The 17,867-nt window shown below is 46.0% G+C and overlaps 1 protein-coding gene across 1 annotated transcript in view; it reads right to left on the reverse strand.

Moving 5' to 3' along the window:
- Positions 1-17,867, reverse strand: part of LOC121540346 (C3 and PZP-like alpha-2-macroglobulin domain-containing protein 8) — a 61,542-nt gene that overhangs the window by 5,163 nt on the left and 38,512 nt on the right. The window contains exons 28-40 of the mRNA XM_041849156.2: positions 15,581-15,737; positions 15,338-15,412; positions 13,703-13,868; positions 13,454-13,540; positions 13,188-13,324; positions 11,909-12,064; positions 9,057-9,119; positions 5,391-5,644; positions 5,114-5,201; positions 3,181-3,255; positions 2,965-3,070; positions 2,634-2,744; positions 1,658-1,870 (exon numbers count right to left, since the gene is read on the reverse strand). Of these exons, the coding sequence (XP_041705090.1) occupies positions 1,658-1,870; positions 2,634-2,744; positions 2,965-3,070; positions 3,181-3,255; positions 5,114-5,201; positions 5,391-5,644; positions 9,057-9,119; positions 11,909-12,064; positions 13,188-13,324; positions 13,454-13,540; positions 13,703-13,868; positions 15,338-15,412; positions 15,581-15,737 (1,688 nt within the window). The remainder of the gene's footprint in view (positions 1-1,657; positions 1,871-2,633; positions 2,745-2,964; positions 3,071-3,180; positions 3,256-5,113; positions 5,202-5,390; positions 5,645-9,056; positions 9,120-11,908; positions 12,065-13,187; positions 13,325-13,453; positions 13,541-13,702; positions 13,869-15,337; positions 15,413-15,580; positions 15,738-17,867) is intronic.

Consider the following 17,867-nt stretch of genomic DNA (forward strand, 5'->3'; position numbering starts at 1 on the left):
TCAGACGGCCCTGTATGTGCTTTCTTGAGCAGGGGGACCTTGCGGGCGCTGCAGGATTTCAGTCCTTCACGGCATAGTGTGTTCCCAATTGTTTCTTGGTGACTATGGTCCCAGCTGCCTTGATCATTGACAAGATCCTCCCGTGTAGTTCTGGGCTGATTCCTCACCGTTCTCATGATCATTGCAACTCCACGAGGTGAGTTGCTGCTACTCTGTTAATTATTTATGCATAGTCACTTTAACTCTACCCACATGTACATATTACTTCAACTACCTCAACTAGCCGGTGCCCCCGCACATTGACTCTGCACCGGTACCCCCCTGTATATATAGCCTCCCTACTGTTATTTTATTTTACTTCTGCTCTTTTTTTCTCAACACTTTTTTGTTTTATTCTACTTTTTTATAAAAAATAAATGCACTGTTGGTTAATGGCTGTAAGTATTTCACTGTAATGTCTGCACCTGTTGTATTCGGCGCATGTGGCCAATAAAATTTGATTTGAGATCTTGCATGGAGCCCTAGGCCGAGGGAGACTGACAGTTATTTTGTGTTTCTTCCATTTGCGAATAATCGCACCAACTGTTGTCACCTTCTCACCAAGCTGCTTGGCAATGGTCTTGTAGCCCATTCCATCCTTGTGTAGGTCTACAATCTTGTCCCTGACATCATTGGAGAGCTCTTTGGTCTTGGCCATGGTGGAGAGTTTGGAATCTGATTGATTGATTGCTTCTGTGGACATGTGTCTTTTATACAGGTAACAAACTGAGATTAGGAGCACTTCCTTTAAGAGTGTGCTCCTAATCTCAGCTCGTTACCTTTTATAAAAGACACCTGGGAGCCAGAAATCTTTCTGATTGAGAGGGGGTCAAATACTTATTTCCCTCATTAAAATGCAAATCAATTTATAACATTTTTGACATGCGTTTTTCAGGATTTGTTTGTTGTTATTCTTTCTCTCACTGTTCAAATAAACCTACCATTAAAATTATAGACTGATCATTTCTTTGTCAGCGGGCAAACGTACAAAATCAGCAGGGGATCAAATACTTTTTTCCCTCACTGTAGTAGCGCTGGGAAGAGAGGGGGGAGAGAAGCTCTCCTCACAAACTTCATCCAGCAGTCAGCCTGCACCTGAACAGCTGTTACCACAGCCACACCTCACTCTTTCTTCTCCTACTTGTTTGTGTGCGTGCACATGTGTATGTATGTGTGTGTGTGTGAGAAAGAGAGTATGTGCACGTGCATGTTGGGCTACCCTGCACCCTCTTCCCAGCACATCCTCTCTTCAATTCTTCAAAGGGTGTTTCTCATAATCAAAATATTTTGGAGACATATTTTCGGTGGATGTAATGTTTGACTATGAACTAGATCGTGTTTTTAGCTCTTCAATGTGTGGCAGCTGACCGATAAATCAGAGCCATATGTGGGCCTGGCTGGCAGAGCCACTGGGAGGGGTACAGAGCCTGGCATGCTAGTGTTAAGAGCAGTCAGTGGGTGTGGTGCCACAGCTGTAGCAGCTTTTATTTCAATCCATTCAGAGGATGAATTGACATCAAACTCATGAATTGATTAATTGTCCATTACGGTCATTGAGGATTTTTCATGAACTGAATTTCAAATGGAATGGAGCCCATTCCTGGTAGAGTAGTCTTACTCTGAGGACACTGGGACATGGGCACTTGTTCTATGCGGGTCCCGTTGCGGCAGGCGAAGACCTCCATCTGGCACTGGTTCTGGTAGAGATGTCCGTCTGAGCCACACACCAGCTCTCCGTCGTAGCCACAGTCCCTGTAGCAGGTGCAACGCTCAAACTGCTCCTCCTCCAGACAGCCAAACACGTTGTTACATTGGTTCCCCTGGACAAAACCTGGGTCAAAGAAAAAACAAAGGATAGGAGAAATTATATATTTTTTCAACTTTGGGGATCTTTTACTTTTTTCTAACAATGTGTATCAACATTGTGTGACTTTAGCTGTGGAATTCAACCATCATAATGTTAGTTTATAGTAAAATGCACAGGACCAAAAAATATTCCAACCATGGGTCAGGCAAATAAAGAGATTACAATTTTCATAGGAGGGAAAGTGTCAGGAGAGAGAGAGAAAAAGGAAGTGTGTGTAAGAGGATGTGTGTGTTGATTTGAGCTGTTCCCCAGGGTCTGGGCATGGCCTTGGTTCCAGCTGCACAGGGGTCCCAGCCCCTCAGCCTTTCTCTCTCAGCCAGGCCGGCAAAACACAGCATCAACACAAACAGGGTCATCCACCCGTCACCACGGTGACAGGGCCAAACTTTGCCATTTGTTGTAGCAACATCAATCCCCGCTAATGAGAGTGTGTGTATGTGTCGCTGAAACGATGACAACCAGGACAGTGGACATTCCTGTGTGGGCCTGCTTTTCTGTTTCTTCCCTTCCCAACATCGGCCCGTGCCAATAACAGTTTAGGCACGACACACACACTCTTAGAAAGTAAAGGGACAGGAAATGGAGGTTTACAGAGGAGCCCCGTCAGACATAAGTCACACCTTCGCGCTCTCTCTCACTGTTTCATTAGCTGGGCTTAATGGGCACTAACACAACTATAATGTGGTAGTTCCGTTATGGACATACAGTAGAGTGCTGTAACTCTTACCTATCCACTGGTTGGTTGAGCTCTCCACCTCGTTGCACGTGGTGCCGTCACACAGCTCGCGGGCCAGGGGACTGCTCTCGCTCACATTGTAAAAGCGAGTGGCCTGAAATGCTGTATAGAGAGAGAGAGAGACAGAAACACACAGCTTTGTAGGAGTAGTGGACACGCCTCTCCACAAAACAACTCTGTACTTGTATTTTAAACCACAGACCAGAGAATTCCAATTTCCTCCGAGAGAAGGCTGTCAGTAAATCATTGTGAAGAGAGAGGAGGGTTTTCCTGCTCGCAAAGTGAGGGGCTGTTAAAAATATTCATCCTATCCGAGGCACACCTGGTTCGTAGTAGTCGTACACCTTGACCGGAACAGGCGCTGTCTTGCCCATGATGTACTCCCTGACAGCCTGGAAGGCCACACACGTCATACACTGACTGGAGATCTGCGTTGTGGGACAAGCACAGAGACAGGGCAAACATGTAAAACAGTTAGATCTGATCACAGTACAGTACACCAGATTACAATGGTGATATACCAGTATGGCTAACTCACCTCATCAAAGTAGAAGAGGACCTTCCTTCCATCCACTTCGTACCTCTTCAGACCAACCCTCTTGTCCAGCAGCAGCTTTATGATAGGAAAAGGGGGATGGATGGTCACTACATATTCTGAACTTCTCAACCAAACATTAGGTCATTAGGTAAAATACCTCTTTCAACAAACACCCTTATACAAGTATCGAATTATAGTACAGAACCAGGGACAGAACCCAGAGTCTGGCTCAATGCTAAGCTTTTCTGTTGTCTCACTGATGGCCAGTGAGTATTCTGGTGACCTTTCAGTCCAGTTGTAGGTAGGTCAAGCCTGTTTACAAGCCAAAGGGAGGGAGCCAGCTTCCAATAACAGTACCAGTGTCGACTGTCTATGAGGGAGTTGCTGTTTACTGCCTAAGGCGGTGGGTGTTGGGGCGAGGGTTAATTCCTCCCACAGGGCTCTCTAAAAGGTGGCAGTCCTACGGACAGATGATGTTTATGAGGTGCTCAGCCGTAGCTGGCGCCACTGGGACACAGATAGAGAGAGAGAGAGAGAGAAGGCTGTGTTGTTTTCTCCCTTGACAATAACTATAATTATAGTAACAACTTTAAATGTATTCCATTCACTTTCTCTTAGCACTTAAAGTAACATAAAAATAGGTAGCGTAGCGTAGCGTGAAAGGCATTTTGCTCCATTCAGCTCAGCTCATTATATGGATAAAAAGAGAAATAGAGGCGTAAGCCAAAGTATGTGGTGTAAGGATTCCAAGTAACATCTATGAAAACAACAAGACATGACTGCATAAGCGAGGCTCCGTCTCGTGAAGTGAGGAATGCTGCTGGTCAGGGCAGTCAGGCAGTCGTACAGCAGGGAGGTGGGCAGGGCTGGCTCTGTAAACTGAGCTTGTAAGCCACTTCAACACACAGGTCAGCACCGACTCCCTCAAGTCTCAGGGAGATAGTGTGTGTGTGAGTGGGTGTGAATCTGTCCCCCCAGGTAGGTAGGTCTTTACGAAGGTGGATAGTTTGATTCTGGGGCCCATAACTCTGCAGTAATGAGGGAGAAAAGTGTTTGAAGAGGGCCTGGGGAGGTGACCTCAACTAACCTCTCACCCCCCTCCATCAGATGGCTGCCATGCGTCCCTGGGTCCCTCTCCTCTGGCTCTCAGAGCGGGGTAGTTGGGATAAACAATGGCAACCCCCAGTGGCCCAGCCCTTCCCTGGCCTGGCAGCTGGGTTATAGGCCCAGAGAGGGTCTGTGAGGGTTTGTGCCCCCTGCCCTTGCTCCCTGTGGAGCCCCAGAGACACAGTAACATCACTGGGCCAGAGCTGGCCCTCATCCAGACACACTGCAGTAAAAATACCCTCTCAATAGTAATTACCCTACTGCTGTATAAACACACACAGTACACGATTCCCAGTAACATTCAGCATGACCCCTGTGTTTACAAGGGAGGCAGAGCAGAGTACTCAGTACTGTGGCGCAAATGTTTTGTCTATGTCTGCCAAGAGTACCAGCACAATGGCAGAGCTACTCAACGTCTTCCTCCATTAATAAAGACACATCCACAAACACCTCTCTGAGACAGGGGAAGAAGCACGAGCAGCACAGGGGACTGAGCAGAAAACAGAAGGGGACTGATCAATTCCACGCCCCACCTCTGAAATGGCCTTCAAATGTGAGCCGTGTCTGTCTTTTTTGGTGGGGGAGGGTTGTTTTGTTTTATTGTCACATACACAGTGAAATGTGTGGTTTTACAGGGCCAGCCATAGTAGTATGGCACCCCGGAGCAAATTAGTGTTAAGTACCTTGCTCAAGGGCACATAGACAGATTCAGATTGTCGATATTCGAACCAGTGACCTTTCGGTTACTGGCCCAACGCTCTAACCGCTAGGCTACCTGCCGTCTGTCTGTACGACATTGTAATGTGTGTGTATGTTCATGTCCTACCCTCTCCAAACTTTCCACATCGGCACGGAAACCTGACAGCAGAGGGACCTCCAAGACAGCCATGTTGGAAGAACCTGTGTGGAGCCACCTGAAGAGAGAGAAACAGAGTTAGATGATAAACTACATGCTAGCAGAACTAGGCCAACTATCAGGCTAAATGCTAGCAGAACTAGGCCAACTATCAGGCTAAATGCTAGTAGAACTAGGCCAACTACCAGGCTAGATGCTAGCAGAACTAGGGAAACTACTAGGCTCAATGCTAGGCTAAAAGGCGTACCTGGCGCAGGCTTCCAGGGTGATGCGGTAGTCTAGGTTGTCTTGGTGGGCTGCGGGGTCTTCATCGTCAGTGGCAGCCCGGCGTTTGCGGCTCAGCTCGGAGCGGTTGTCGGCACGGGAACGCGAGCGAGGGCTGGCGTGGCGGGGGGAGGGCGGGGCTGGCGGGTGACGCTCCTGCCTGGGCTCCTTCAGGTCCACCTTGAGCTGGAAGGCTGGTTTGGCCACGGGGTCAGGCACGTTGTAGGATACATCAATCTGAGGCGAGAACACAAGCAGAGCTTGGAGAGACAGAATGTATTCCGGATGTAGTAGAAAGTGCAGAGAACCTGTGTTGCAGAGCAAACCCATTGAGTGTGGAAGCTAGTACACACACGCGCGCACGTGCTCCTGCACGTACATTAGCATACACACAGACACATGCAAGCGTGCACTTCTGCACGTATGTACGCATGTTTTGCGCACGCACGCTCTCTCTTTAATCATGCCTATCTTGTCATCTCATTACAGCCCAGGTGTTCCAGGCCTCAGGCACTGGCAGACCGGAGAGAGGGATGTGCTGAGGGAGGTAGAGAGGTGTGGATGGAGGGATAGAGGTTTTAAAGCAGGAAAAGTGGTGTGTGTATAGAGGGAGAGAGGAATGTGTGGAGTGGAAGGGGGACAGAGATAGGCTGATCACTCTAATTCTCCCATTTCTCCCTCTCTCCCCTCCCAGAGGACCTGAGCCCTAGGACCATGCCTCAGGACTACCTGGCCTGACGACTCCTGTCTGTCCCCGCCCCCAGTCCACCTGGTCGTGCTGCTGATCCAGTTTCTGCTGTTCTGCCTGCGGCTATGGAACCCTGACCTGTTCACCAGACCTGCTACCTTATCCCGGACCTGCTGTTTCGACTCAATTTCAATTCAATTTCAATTTATGGGCTTTATTGGCATGGGAAACAAATGTTAACATTGCCAAAGCCGGAAGTAGATAGTAAACAAAAGTGAAATAAACAATAAATATTAACAGTAAACATTACACTCAGAAGTTCCAAAAGAATAAAGACATTTCAAATGTCATATTATATATATATATATATATATATATATATACAGTGTTGTAACAATGTGCAAATAGTTAATGTACAAATGGGAAAATAAATAAACATAAATATGGGTTATATTTACAATGGTGTTTGTTCTTCTCTGGTTGCCCTTTTCTTGTGGCAACAGGTCACAAATCTTGCTGCTGTGATGGCACACTGTGTTTTTTCACCCAGTAGATATGGGAGTTTATCAAAATTGGGTTTGTTTTCAAATTCTTTCTGGATCTCTGTAATCTGAGGGAAATATGTGTCTCTAATATGGTCATACATTTAGCAGGAGGTTAGGAAGTGCAGCTCAGTTTCCACCTCATTTTGTGGGCAGTGTGCACATAGCCTGTCTTCTCTTGAGAGCCAGGTCTGCCTACGGCGGCCTTTCTCAATAGCAAGGCTATGCTCACTGAGTCTGTACATAGTCAAAGCTTTCCTTAAATTTGGGTCTGCCACTGTGTACTCTCTGTTTAGAGCCAAATAGCATTCTAGTTTGCTCTATGTCAAGCAATTCTCTTTTTGTTTTCTCATGATTTGGTTGGGTCTAATTGTGTTGTTGTTGTTGTCCTGGGGCTCTGTGGGGTCTGTTTGTGTTTGTGAACAGAGCCCCAGGACCAGCTTGCTTAGGGGACTCTTCTCCAAGTTAATCTCTCTGTAGGTGATGGCTTTGTTATGGAAGGTTTGGGAATCGCTTCCTTTTAAGTGGTTATAGAATTTAACAGCTCTTTTCTGGATTTTGATAATTAGCGGATATCGGCCTAATTCTGCTCTGCATGCATTATTTGGTGTTTTTTGTTGTACACTGAGGATATTTTTGCAGAATTCTGCATGCAGAGTCTAAATTTCTCTCTCTCTCACTCTCACTCTCACTCTCAATGCTCGGCTATTAAAAGCCAACTGACATTTACTCCTGAGGTGCTGACCTGCTGCACCCTCTATAACCACTGTGATTATTATTTTACCCTGCTGGTCATCTATGAACGTTTTAACATCTTGAAGAACGATCTAGACTTAATGGCAGTGTACTCTTATAATCTCCACCGGCACAGCTAGAAGAGGACTGGCCACCCCTCAGAAGCTGGTTCCTCTCATGGTTTGTGTGCATGTGCCATTCAGAGAATGAATGTCAAGACAAAATATTTAAGTGCCTTTGAACAGGGTAAGGTAGTACACTACATGACCAAAAGTATGTGGACACCTGCTCATCGAATGGAGTTGGTCCCCCCTTTGCGGCTATAACAGCCTCCACTCTTCTGTGAAGGCTTTCCACTAGATGTTGGAACATTGCTGCGGGGACTTGCTTCCATTCAGCCACAAGAGCATTAGTGAGGTCGAGCACTGATGTTGGGCGGTTAGGCCTGGCTCGCAGTCGGCGTTCCAATTAATCCCAAAGGTGTTCAATGGGGTTGAAGTCAGGGCTCTGTGCAGGCCAGTCAAGTTCTTCCACACCGATCTCGACAAACCATTTCTGTATGGACCTCGCTTTGTGCACATTTTACATTTTAGTCATTTAGCAGATGCTCTTATCCAGAGCGACTTACAGTTAGTGAGTGCATACATTTTTCATACTGGCCCCCCGTGGGAAACGAACCCACAACCCTGGTGTTGCAAGCGCCATGCTCTACCAACTGAGCTACAGGAGTCGTGCACGGGGGCATTGTCATGCTGAAACAGAAAGGGCCTTTGTTGCCACAAAGTTGGAAGAACAGAATCATCTAGAATGTCATTGTATGCTGTAGCGTTAAGATTTCCCTTCACTGGAACTCAATATTAGGAAAGTGTTCCTAATGTTTGGTATACTCAGTCTATATATGTAATAATCATCATTTGCTGGGTGCTTATATCTGTCCTGTTTTACACGTGTATTAATATGCATGTGTGAATTGGAAATATGTTTTTTTTGCATATCCCAACTCTCCCTGAGACACCCTTGGAGAGTGGGGTCACGGCCAGGGCCTGCCATTATCATTATCCTGGAGCAATTAAGTGCCTTGCTCAAGGGCACATCAACAGATTTTTCACCTTGTCGGCTCAGGGATTCGAATTAGCGACCTTTCGGTTACTGGCCTAACGCTCTAACCGCTAGGCTACCTGCTGCACGTATTACACTGCAGCATTACGCTTATAAGCTTTCTGTCCTTTTTCAAAGGATCCAATAACTGTTAGTCAGTTATCTGAAGGATCACAGAACCCATTTGAGACCAGTATAATGATCACCTGTCATGTGAAGAGGGTTAAGGTTGACAGGCTCCTCTAAACATGCAGGAGAGGCGAAGTGAGGAGAGGAGGAACGCTGTGTTCTATCTAGAGCAGGAAGCTGAACAAGGAAACTCCCCCCAGTAGTTGTTTATGCACCCTGGCCTCAAATAGCCTTCTGTTTTAGTGACAAGGTACAGGGAAAACAGCATCTTATCCAGTGTAATTGAGGAACGAACAGTCCCTGCTGAATAATTCCCTACGTTTTACCAGATCATTCCGATTTACAGACAGGAATTTGGGCATTAGAGCAATGAGTCATGGGAATGCACTGGCTTTTCCCCTCTGGAGGATTCACAGTGTGAGTGAAGGATAAAATTATAGAAGGGGGAGTAACGTACCTGCATGAGACAGCAGCCCTCGCCTTTAGCACTGACAAACAGCCCTGTGGGAATACTGGGAATCTGCAGAGAGAGGAGGGAAGGGAGAGAGAGACAGAGCGAGAGAGAGAGAGAGGAAGAAAGGGAGATTGGGGTTGAGAGAGAGAAGGGGTGGGAGTGGGGTGAGAGAGAGTGGGTTAGAGAGACAAACCATAAACAGGCAAATCGTCAATACAGGACTAAGATTGAATCCTACTACACCAGCTCTGACGCTCGTCAGATGTGTCAGGGCTTGCAAACTATTACGGACTACAAAAGGAAACCCAGCCACAAGCTGCCCAGTGACGCAAGCCTACCTGATGGGCTGAATGCCTTTTATGCTCGCTTCGAGGCAAGCAACACTGAAGCATGCATGAGAGCACCAGCTGTTCCGGACGACTGTGTGATCACACTCTCCGTAGCCGATGTGAGCAAGACCTTTAAACAGGTCAACATTCACAAGGCTGCGGGGCCAGACGGATTACCAGGACGTGTACTCTGAGCATGCACGGACCAACTGGCAAGTGTCTTCACTGACATTTTCAACCTCTCCCTGACCGAGTCTGTAATACCTACATGTTTCAAGCAGACCACCATAGTCCCTGTGCCCAAGAAAGTGAAGGTAAAGTAGCACTCACGTCGGTAGCCATGAAGTGCTTTGAAAGGCTGGTCATGGGTCACATCAACACTATCATCCTGGAAACCCTTGACCCATTCCAATTCGCATACCGCCACAACAGATCCACAGATGACACAATCTCTATCGCCCTCCACACTGCCCTTTCCCACCTGGACAAAAGGAACACCTATGTGAGAATGCTGTTCATTGACTACAGCTCAGCGTTCAACAACATAGTGTCCACAAAGCTCATCACTAAGCTTAGGACCCTAGGACTAATCACCTCCCTCTGCAACTGGATCCTGGACTTCCTGACGGGCCGCCCCCAGGGGGTAAGGCAACAACACATCTTGACTGCATGGCCAAGCACGACTCCAACACCATCATTAAGTTTGCTGACGACACAACGGTCGTAGGCCTGATCACCGACAATGATGAGACAGCTTATAGGGAGGAGATCAGAGACCTGGCAGTGTGGTGGGAGGGCCGAATACGCCCCCATTCACATCGACGGGGCTGTAGTGGAGCGGGTTGAGAGTTTCAAGTTCCTTGGTGTCCAAATCACCAACAAACTATCATGGTCCATACACACCAAGAAAGTCGTGAAGAGGGCACGACAATGCCTTTTCCCCCTCAGGAGACTGAAAAGATTTGGCATGGGTCCCCAGATCCTTAAAAAGTTATACAGCTGCACCATCGAGAGCATCCTGACCGGTTGCATCACCGCCTGGTATGGCAACTGCTCGGCATCCGACCGTAAGGCACTACAGAGGGTAGTGCGTACGGCCCAGTACATCACTGGGACCAAGCTTCCTGCCATCCAGGACCTATATACTAGGCGTTGTCAGAGGAAGGCCCAAAAAATTGTCAAAGACTCCAGTCACCCAAGTCATAGACTGTTCTCTCTTCTACCGCATGGCAAGCAATACCGGAGCGCCAAGTCTACGTCCAAAAGGCTCCTTAACAGCTTCTACCCCCAAGCCATAAGACTGCTGAACAATTAATCAAATGGCCACCCGGACTATTTACATTTTACACTGTTGCTACTCACTGTTTATTATCTATGCATAGTCACTTTACCCCTACCTACATGTACAAATGACCTTGACTAACCTGTACCCCCGCACATTGACTCGGTACCAGTACCCCCTGTACTTAGCACAGTGGCAGTCAGTGCCGTTTATGATGAGGGAGGACTCTTTCAGGAACATGGCCTTATTTCTATTACAGCATATTTGATGACTGTCATTCATATTCCATTCACCCAGTTCAATGTAACATCGATAGGTTTAGGCTACTACATGATATTCGAATTTTCCCTATACCCATCATGAGGTTTCTACAACCTAGCCTATGAATTTATGTTTACAACGTAGGTGCACACAGGTCGAGAGAAGACAGTGACACATGGACAGACAGTGACACATTCAATACCGCCTTGCACACTCTTGCCTGCATCTAGATTATCTAGGGTGAGAACATTAGTCCAACAGTTGCAAACAAGTTTCTATTGGACAAATTCAGGTATTTTTATCCCCATTTCGTTTGCTTCCGTTTTTTAAAACTTGAGTTTATTTAGTAAATATTTTCTTAACTCTATTTTCTTAACTGCATTGTTGGTTAAGGGCTTGTAAGTAAATATTTCACAGTAAGCTCTACACCTGTTGTATTCGGCGCATGTGACAAATAAAATTTTATTTTATTTGAATGCTGTAGATCTAAGCAGCAGCAGTCAAATAGCCTAGCCACTAACCAGCACAGCTAAATTACCCCCAATTAAACTGACACAGCTGATTAGGGCAGATAATTACATGCCTGGCAGAGGGAACAGAAGTTCAAGCCCTTACCTGAGCTACTCCCTCACTGTGGGGAGGAGAAGGAAATGTCGACGCACAGCCTGAACACACTCACTGGTTCATTCACTGGGAAACACATTCCATTGCTTAGATAAAGTCTCCTTGTTATCCTCAACTGCATTGACTTTGTGGATGTTATGTAAGATACCTTTCATAATTGAAAATGGACAATTGTGTAACTTTAGTTTATGTGTGTAGTGTGTATTCTGGTCAAGTAGGGGTCCCTTAACTACCTGAGCAAGAGTGTTTACCTCAGAAAGAAGATGCCCTTAGGCACAGATCTAGGATCAGATTACCTTCCTCCAATCCAAACCTTAACCATTATGGGAGTCTAAGAGCAACATGACCCTACTCTTTACCGAGGCGCTCTGCAGGATCTTTTGGTTGTCGCGGTGCAGTTCAAAGCTCTCCTGGAAGTCCAGGTTGGTAGAGGCCAGAGAGATGGTCAGGTTGACTCCTCCCACGTATGACAGGATGGCGTACTCAGACAACGCCTGAAGAGCTACACACGTGTCCTAGGAAAGAGGATAGACAGACAGTTATTAGAAGGAGGCTATGGACACAGACTGAGCAGATGACCAGTTAGTATTTTTTTTTATTTTTTTTTTTTTGGGGGGGGATGGATCAGCTTAATATTGCAGATAGATTGTATCTTCTATCAATGTAATTGTCTGCATCACTTCCAATCCCCCATGTTTTTTAATTTTTTTATATATATATTCCCCTTTATTACTTTTCAACCCCACCATCCTTTCCCTACTTGGAGTAAATTAGTGAACAACAACGCCCAGGCCTCTACTTCCGGTCTATACTTACTATCTACACCTTATGGACAGAGTTAATTTTACAATAATTCTATATCTATATATATTTATTTTTTTGCTCCTGAACTTCTTCTACTCTCAACCTCTCCGATCATTTTCATGATGTCCATCCGGTTTGCTTCTAAATGCCATATCTTTCTAACTGTGCTCTTTCCCAAAAGCTCCCAACATACAACCTATATACTTATTATGGACACAGTATGCTTACATTATTAGCTATCTTTGTTATTATTTGTTGTTATTTGTTATTAGTCCCATCCTTCAACTCTATTCAATACCTCCCATCTATCTCTTAACACCATCCATATAGGATTTCTATTTGCCATATATATTTCAACCATACTGTGATGTTTTACAAAAGTTCTGAACCTTTCTATTCTCATTGCTTCTACAGATTGTGAATTAAAAATAAACATTTTTGCTAAAAGTATTATTATATTATTGATTGATTGACTATGACTTTTCAGATCACCCAGTAATGCTATCTGCAAGGTTAGTTCCAGGTAAATATTGCAATCCTTTAGCCATTCCTGGACCTGTGTCCAAAAACAAGCTACAAATGGACAGAACCAAAACAAATGATCTAATGATTCTATCTCTTCACAGCAAAATCTGCAGAGCTGGGAAGATTGTATCCCCCATATAAATAACCAGTTAGTTACCAGTTGTTTCAGATATACTTTGGTGAGCTAGTTCTCTCTTCTAAAAGATAATTGAAATGTCAGTGAGGGTAACCTGGTAAAATAAAGGAAAAATACAACCACATTTTGGAGAATGCTTTGGACAAAGAGGCGGAGAGGCTTGTGAGGGGTACCTGTGTGGAGGAGAAACCCCCGAGGGCGTTCCTCTGCTGGGAGAGCCACTTGACCACAGGCAGGGCGGAGGCCACGTCACCCAATAGGGTGTAGGTCAGCAGGCCGTATGCTGTCATCTCCACCTCCGCTGACACCACTGGGACACGGAGGAGACTATTAGCATGCAAAACACTAGACAGCCACCAGACACTCACACTAATACTAAAATTCATAATGAGTCATAGAGGATAGTCTTGCTTTGGCCACAGCAGGCGAGACAGTCTACCTGACTGAGAAAGACCGTCACTAAAGCCCATGAAGGTGTCCTCATCTGTCACCGTGCTGCCTGTCAGACTCCAGTGGGTGAAGCCGTCTGATTGAAAGAGAGAAGAAAGAGAAAGAAGGAAATGGAGAGAGAGAAAAGTGTAAGAAACAGTGTGAGAAAGAACAGTGGAGCTGTCATGTCAGTTTAGTGTTTAATATGAATTGGTAGGCAAACAAACTGATATGAGATCAGTTCCTTACAGCTGAGTACCTTGTGTGATGGCCATGTGGTTGAGGCGTCGGAGGGCGAGGGAAGCGTAGGGGCTTCGTAACAGGGCCAGGGCGTAGGAAGACAGGGCTGTGGTGTACGGGTCATCAGCTGAGTATGTGTTACTCTCCAGGAATCCCATTGCCTTGGCCACAGCAATCTTCTCCTCCTGGGGAAGAGTACACACAATTATATACACACACACACACGTGTGCTAACACATGTCGCACATGTGTGCGCACACAGACCAAACCTTGGTAAGAGTAATGGATACACCTCTCTCCACAACACCTTCCCTCCATCCGTATTCATCTTTCGCTTAAGTCAGGCATATTTGATCTTTGCTGAATCTTCAAGATCTGTACTGTTCCAACTCATACTCCCCAACTCAGATGTGCTGCTTATCAAAAGGCAAATAAACATGATCTTAGCCATTAAAGGTAGGAGCACTTTCATCTTTTCCAGATGTGCCCTTTTCCTGAGCGCACTCAGAAGAGACTTCAACAGCCACTCACTTTAGTCCGTCTAGTCATCTTTTAATTAACTGAATTTGTAAGGAGGAAGGAGTTTTGCTTTGATGTCAAGTATCCTTTTATAGTTGGTATCAGTTTTAGCGGCCTGATTCTCTGGAGAGCCCTTCAGGATAGATAGGGAAGGATAGGAAGACTGGAAGAGAAGAGGGGGGTTTGGTGAAGGGGGAGGGAGATGGATGGAAGGGAGCCAGAGTGAAGAAATACTGTGCATGAATGAATTGAGAGCTGACACAATAACAATCTGGGGTTTAACATTGGTATTGGCAACACACTCACTGTAGGAGAAGCATAAACATTACATGGACTCACTCCCTGTCCACATAAACAGCAACATTCTTCTGCAACAATGTATTTGGCAGATAAAGGACCTACCGCACTTAAAATAAAGGACACTGCTACCTTTCAATAGCTAAAGATCTCTTTTTACAAGAGCGACCATGACAAAATGTTCAACTGCCAGTGTGTCCGAAGGTGTTGCTTCAAAGAACATTACAGAGGGTTTAACAGGCCGGTGAACACGTCGTCTCGGGTTCAGCACCAGGGAAAGAGCATGGCGAGGTACACAGTGACAGGAATGTGGCCGGGGTGTCCTACCTTCCACAGGCATCATTGTCTCTGCATGTCCTCCTCATAAATCTCTTGATGCAGTCAGCCAGGGATTAGATATTAGATTACCGCCACTGGAGCATAACAAATATGAGGGGGCGCCGTGCCAGAACTTCTATCTTTCGTGCTGATGGGAATGTACCGGCAAACACACAGTTACGCACGCGCACGCATACACACACACACACCAGAGGAAGCTGGTGGGAGGAGCTATAGAAGGACGGGCTCATTGTATTGGCTGGAAAGGAATAGTATCAACCACATCAAACATATAGAAACCCACATGTTTTACTCCGTTCCATTTATTCCATTCCAGCCATTACAATGAGCCTGTCCTCCTATAGCTCCTCCCACTAGCCTTCTCTGACACACACACACACAGCCTGTTATTAGGTCTGAGCCTGAAATATTCACTGAAAGTCCGATTTACATCCACATATAAATGTCAGGTTAGGATTCACCCCTTGAGGAATACTGTCCCCCCCACTGATCCTCTTACCTCTGTAGATATTCCTGTCTCCAGTAGGGCTGCAACCACGTACGCCGTCAACGAGATCTTTCCATGGATTCCTCCCTTTACATGGAGAATAACACTGGTTAATGGTGCCTATGGACACACACACATCTGGTCCGTGTACATCCCTCCACTCTGTCTATGGTTCTGGGTCACCATGTCAGGCATCACCACCAGACCAGTCTCCTGTTACACAATACAGACACACACACACACCTACGCACGCACCTGCAAGTCTTTGTTGAGAATGCGTCCCATGGCAGGGAAGGAGCCCTCCTCTCTCTGGTGGTTGATGAGCCAGGCCTTGGCAGCACGCAGCTCCTCTGGGTCAATGAAGATGAACCCACGAGACTGAGCAAAGGATTTCAACACAAACGCTGTCAGCCTGGAGAGGAGTGAGAAAAAGGGAAGAGACAGAGAGGGAGGGAGGGAGGGATTGGGTCTCTTTCAAGCATGTGCTGACATATCGTTCAAAAATACTTATCAAACTTCACATCAGAGTTCACATAAACCATTTAAATGTGGTGAAATATTCCCCAACCAGTCACATATTTTAAATCTCTAAACAGAAACAAGGATGAGTGAGATGGCAGCTGTTACATGCCACATCATGCTGAGAAGATCAAACTACTTTAAAACCCTGTCAGGCAAAAACAGACAGACTGATGGGGGGGTACAGAGCGAGGGAGAGCAGATGAAGATGAAAGATGGGAAGATGGAGGAGGAGTGGGCAAAATGCTGATTGTCACCACAGGATCCAGCAGCTTCTTAGTCTCAAGAACGAAGACTTTCACAAAGCCAAATCAAGTATTTTTCTGCATGCTGAAATATCCCGAAAACATTCAGAACTTCTACAAACAGCCATCCCCAGGGTTGGTATTCCTAATGTCCAGCAACAGTGTGTGACCTGGAGTTTCTGAACTGGAATCACAGCGGGAATCAGACCCCAGACCCACAGAGAGGCCAATGGTGATGGCTGAGGGACCCGTCTAGGCTAATAAACACACGGTCATACATAAACAACTGCCCTCCGTGAAAACTGCACACTCCGGCCAATGCCCTTTAATTACAGACCGCCATTCCATTACAGCATCCTCCCCAGAGCAGCCAAATGATGAGACAAGCTGCTTACCATAAAAAGTGTGGAAATAAATAAATAAACCATGTTTTTTTTTTCTCAAACATACATTTGGGCCGTAACTCAAGGAACAAGCCAAGAGAGAGTAAGAAAAAAATCTCTCCCATAAACCACGGTATTAAATCTTCCCTTGCTGTGCCCTGGAAGTTATGTCTCCCCAGAGAGGCAGCAGGGATGGAGCCTTAAGCCAGCAGGAATTTTTATAATGTTAAGTAATATTGTGTCACCGGCTTTAACTGCCAGGCCCCAGGAAGAGGTGCTGGGTAGCGTAAAGATGATTTAGTGGGCGAGTAAACGCCAGAGACCGGGCTGCTTCCTCCACTGGCCTGCTGAAGTCACTCCCTACCTCCCTCCATCTCTGCGGGCTTCCACTCCCTTATTGGAGTTTGGGGAAGTTGTTGACATGTTGTTATGGATGGCACACAGAGGTCATTCAGAACAGCACATTGGAGCTGGATCCTGGAACGTCAATAGAAGTTGGAACCAAGGTTTTTATAATTGCCTATAGGAACGACCAAGACTTACTGACAAATAAGTCCCATGTTAACAACGCCACAACATGATAAATTCCCTGGCTACTGGTTATTTTAATGCAGGTTTTATAACGGATTTATTGTTTGAGTAGTACTTGCAAAAAGTTGGTCATAAATAGACAGAGGTTTTCTATAGAAGTCCAAACAGAAGATGTTAAATCTTCAAAGTAAAGATAGATACAAATGTATCGTTCCGGTTCCTCAAAGTCTTAAAGGCAACAGATGGCCCTGGTTCTCTTCCAGTTGTTTCTGCAGTCAGTTTTAGTTTGGATGAATGATAGAGTGCTCTGTTTGTGGTAAAACTATATGGACACACACCAGGGCTTTAATAGCAGTGTGTGTGAGAGTGGCGCAGTGGTCTAAGGCACTGCATCGCAGTGCTAGCTGTGCCACTAGAGATCCTGGTTCGAATCCAGGCTCTGTCGTAGCCGGCCTCGACCGGGAGACCCATGGGGCGGCGCACAATTGGCCCAGCGTCGTCCAGGGTAGGGGAGGGAATGGCCGGCAGGGATGTAGCTCAGTTGGTAGAGCATGGCGTTTGCAACGCCAGGGTTGTGGGTTTGTTTCCCACGGGGGCCAGTATGAAAAAAAATATATATATAATTACAAAATAATGTATGCACTCACTAACTGTAAGTCGCTCTGGATAAGAGTGTCTGTAATATGTAAATGGAAGAGAAGGGGTTACCACGTCCAAGCACAAAGCGATAACAACCATTCAACATGTAAACATCTATCAACCAAGCACCCAGTTATCTAAGATCTGGCTTGATACAAACACCACATTCCTGCTATATTCACCCTCGTTCCGCACCATGCCTGTTTGGCATTGGAGTGGAAATAA

This window comes from Coregonus clupeaformis, unplaced genomic scaffold (assembly GCF_020615455.1).
Source record: "Coregonus clupeaformis isolate EN_2021a unplaced genomic scaffold, ASM2061545v1 scaf0068, whole genome shotgun sequence".
Lineage (NCBI taxonomy): Eukaryota > Metazoa > Chordata > Actinopteri > Salmoniformes > Salmonidae > Coregonus > Coregonus clupeaformis.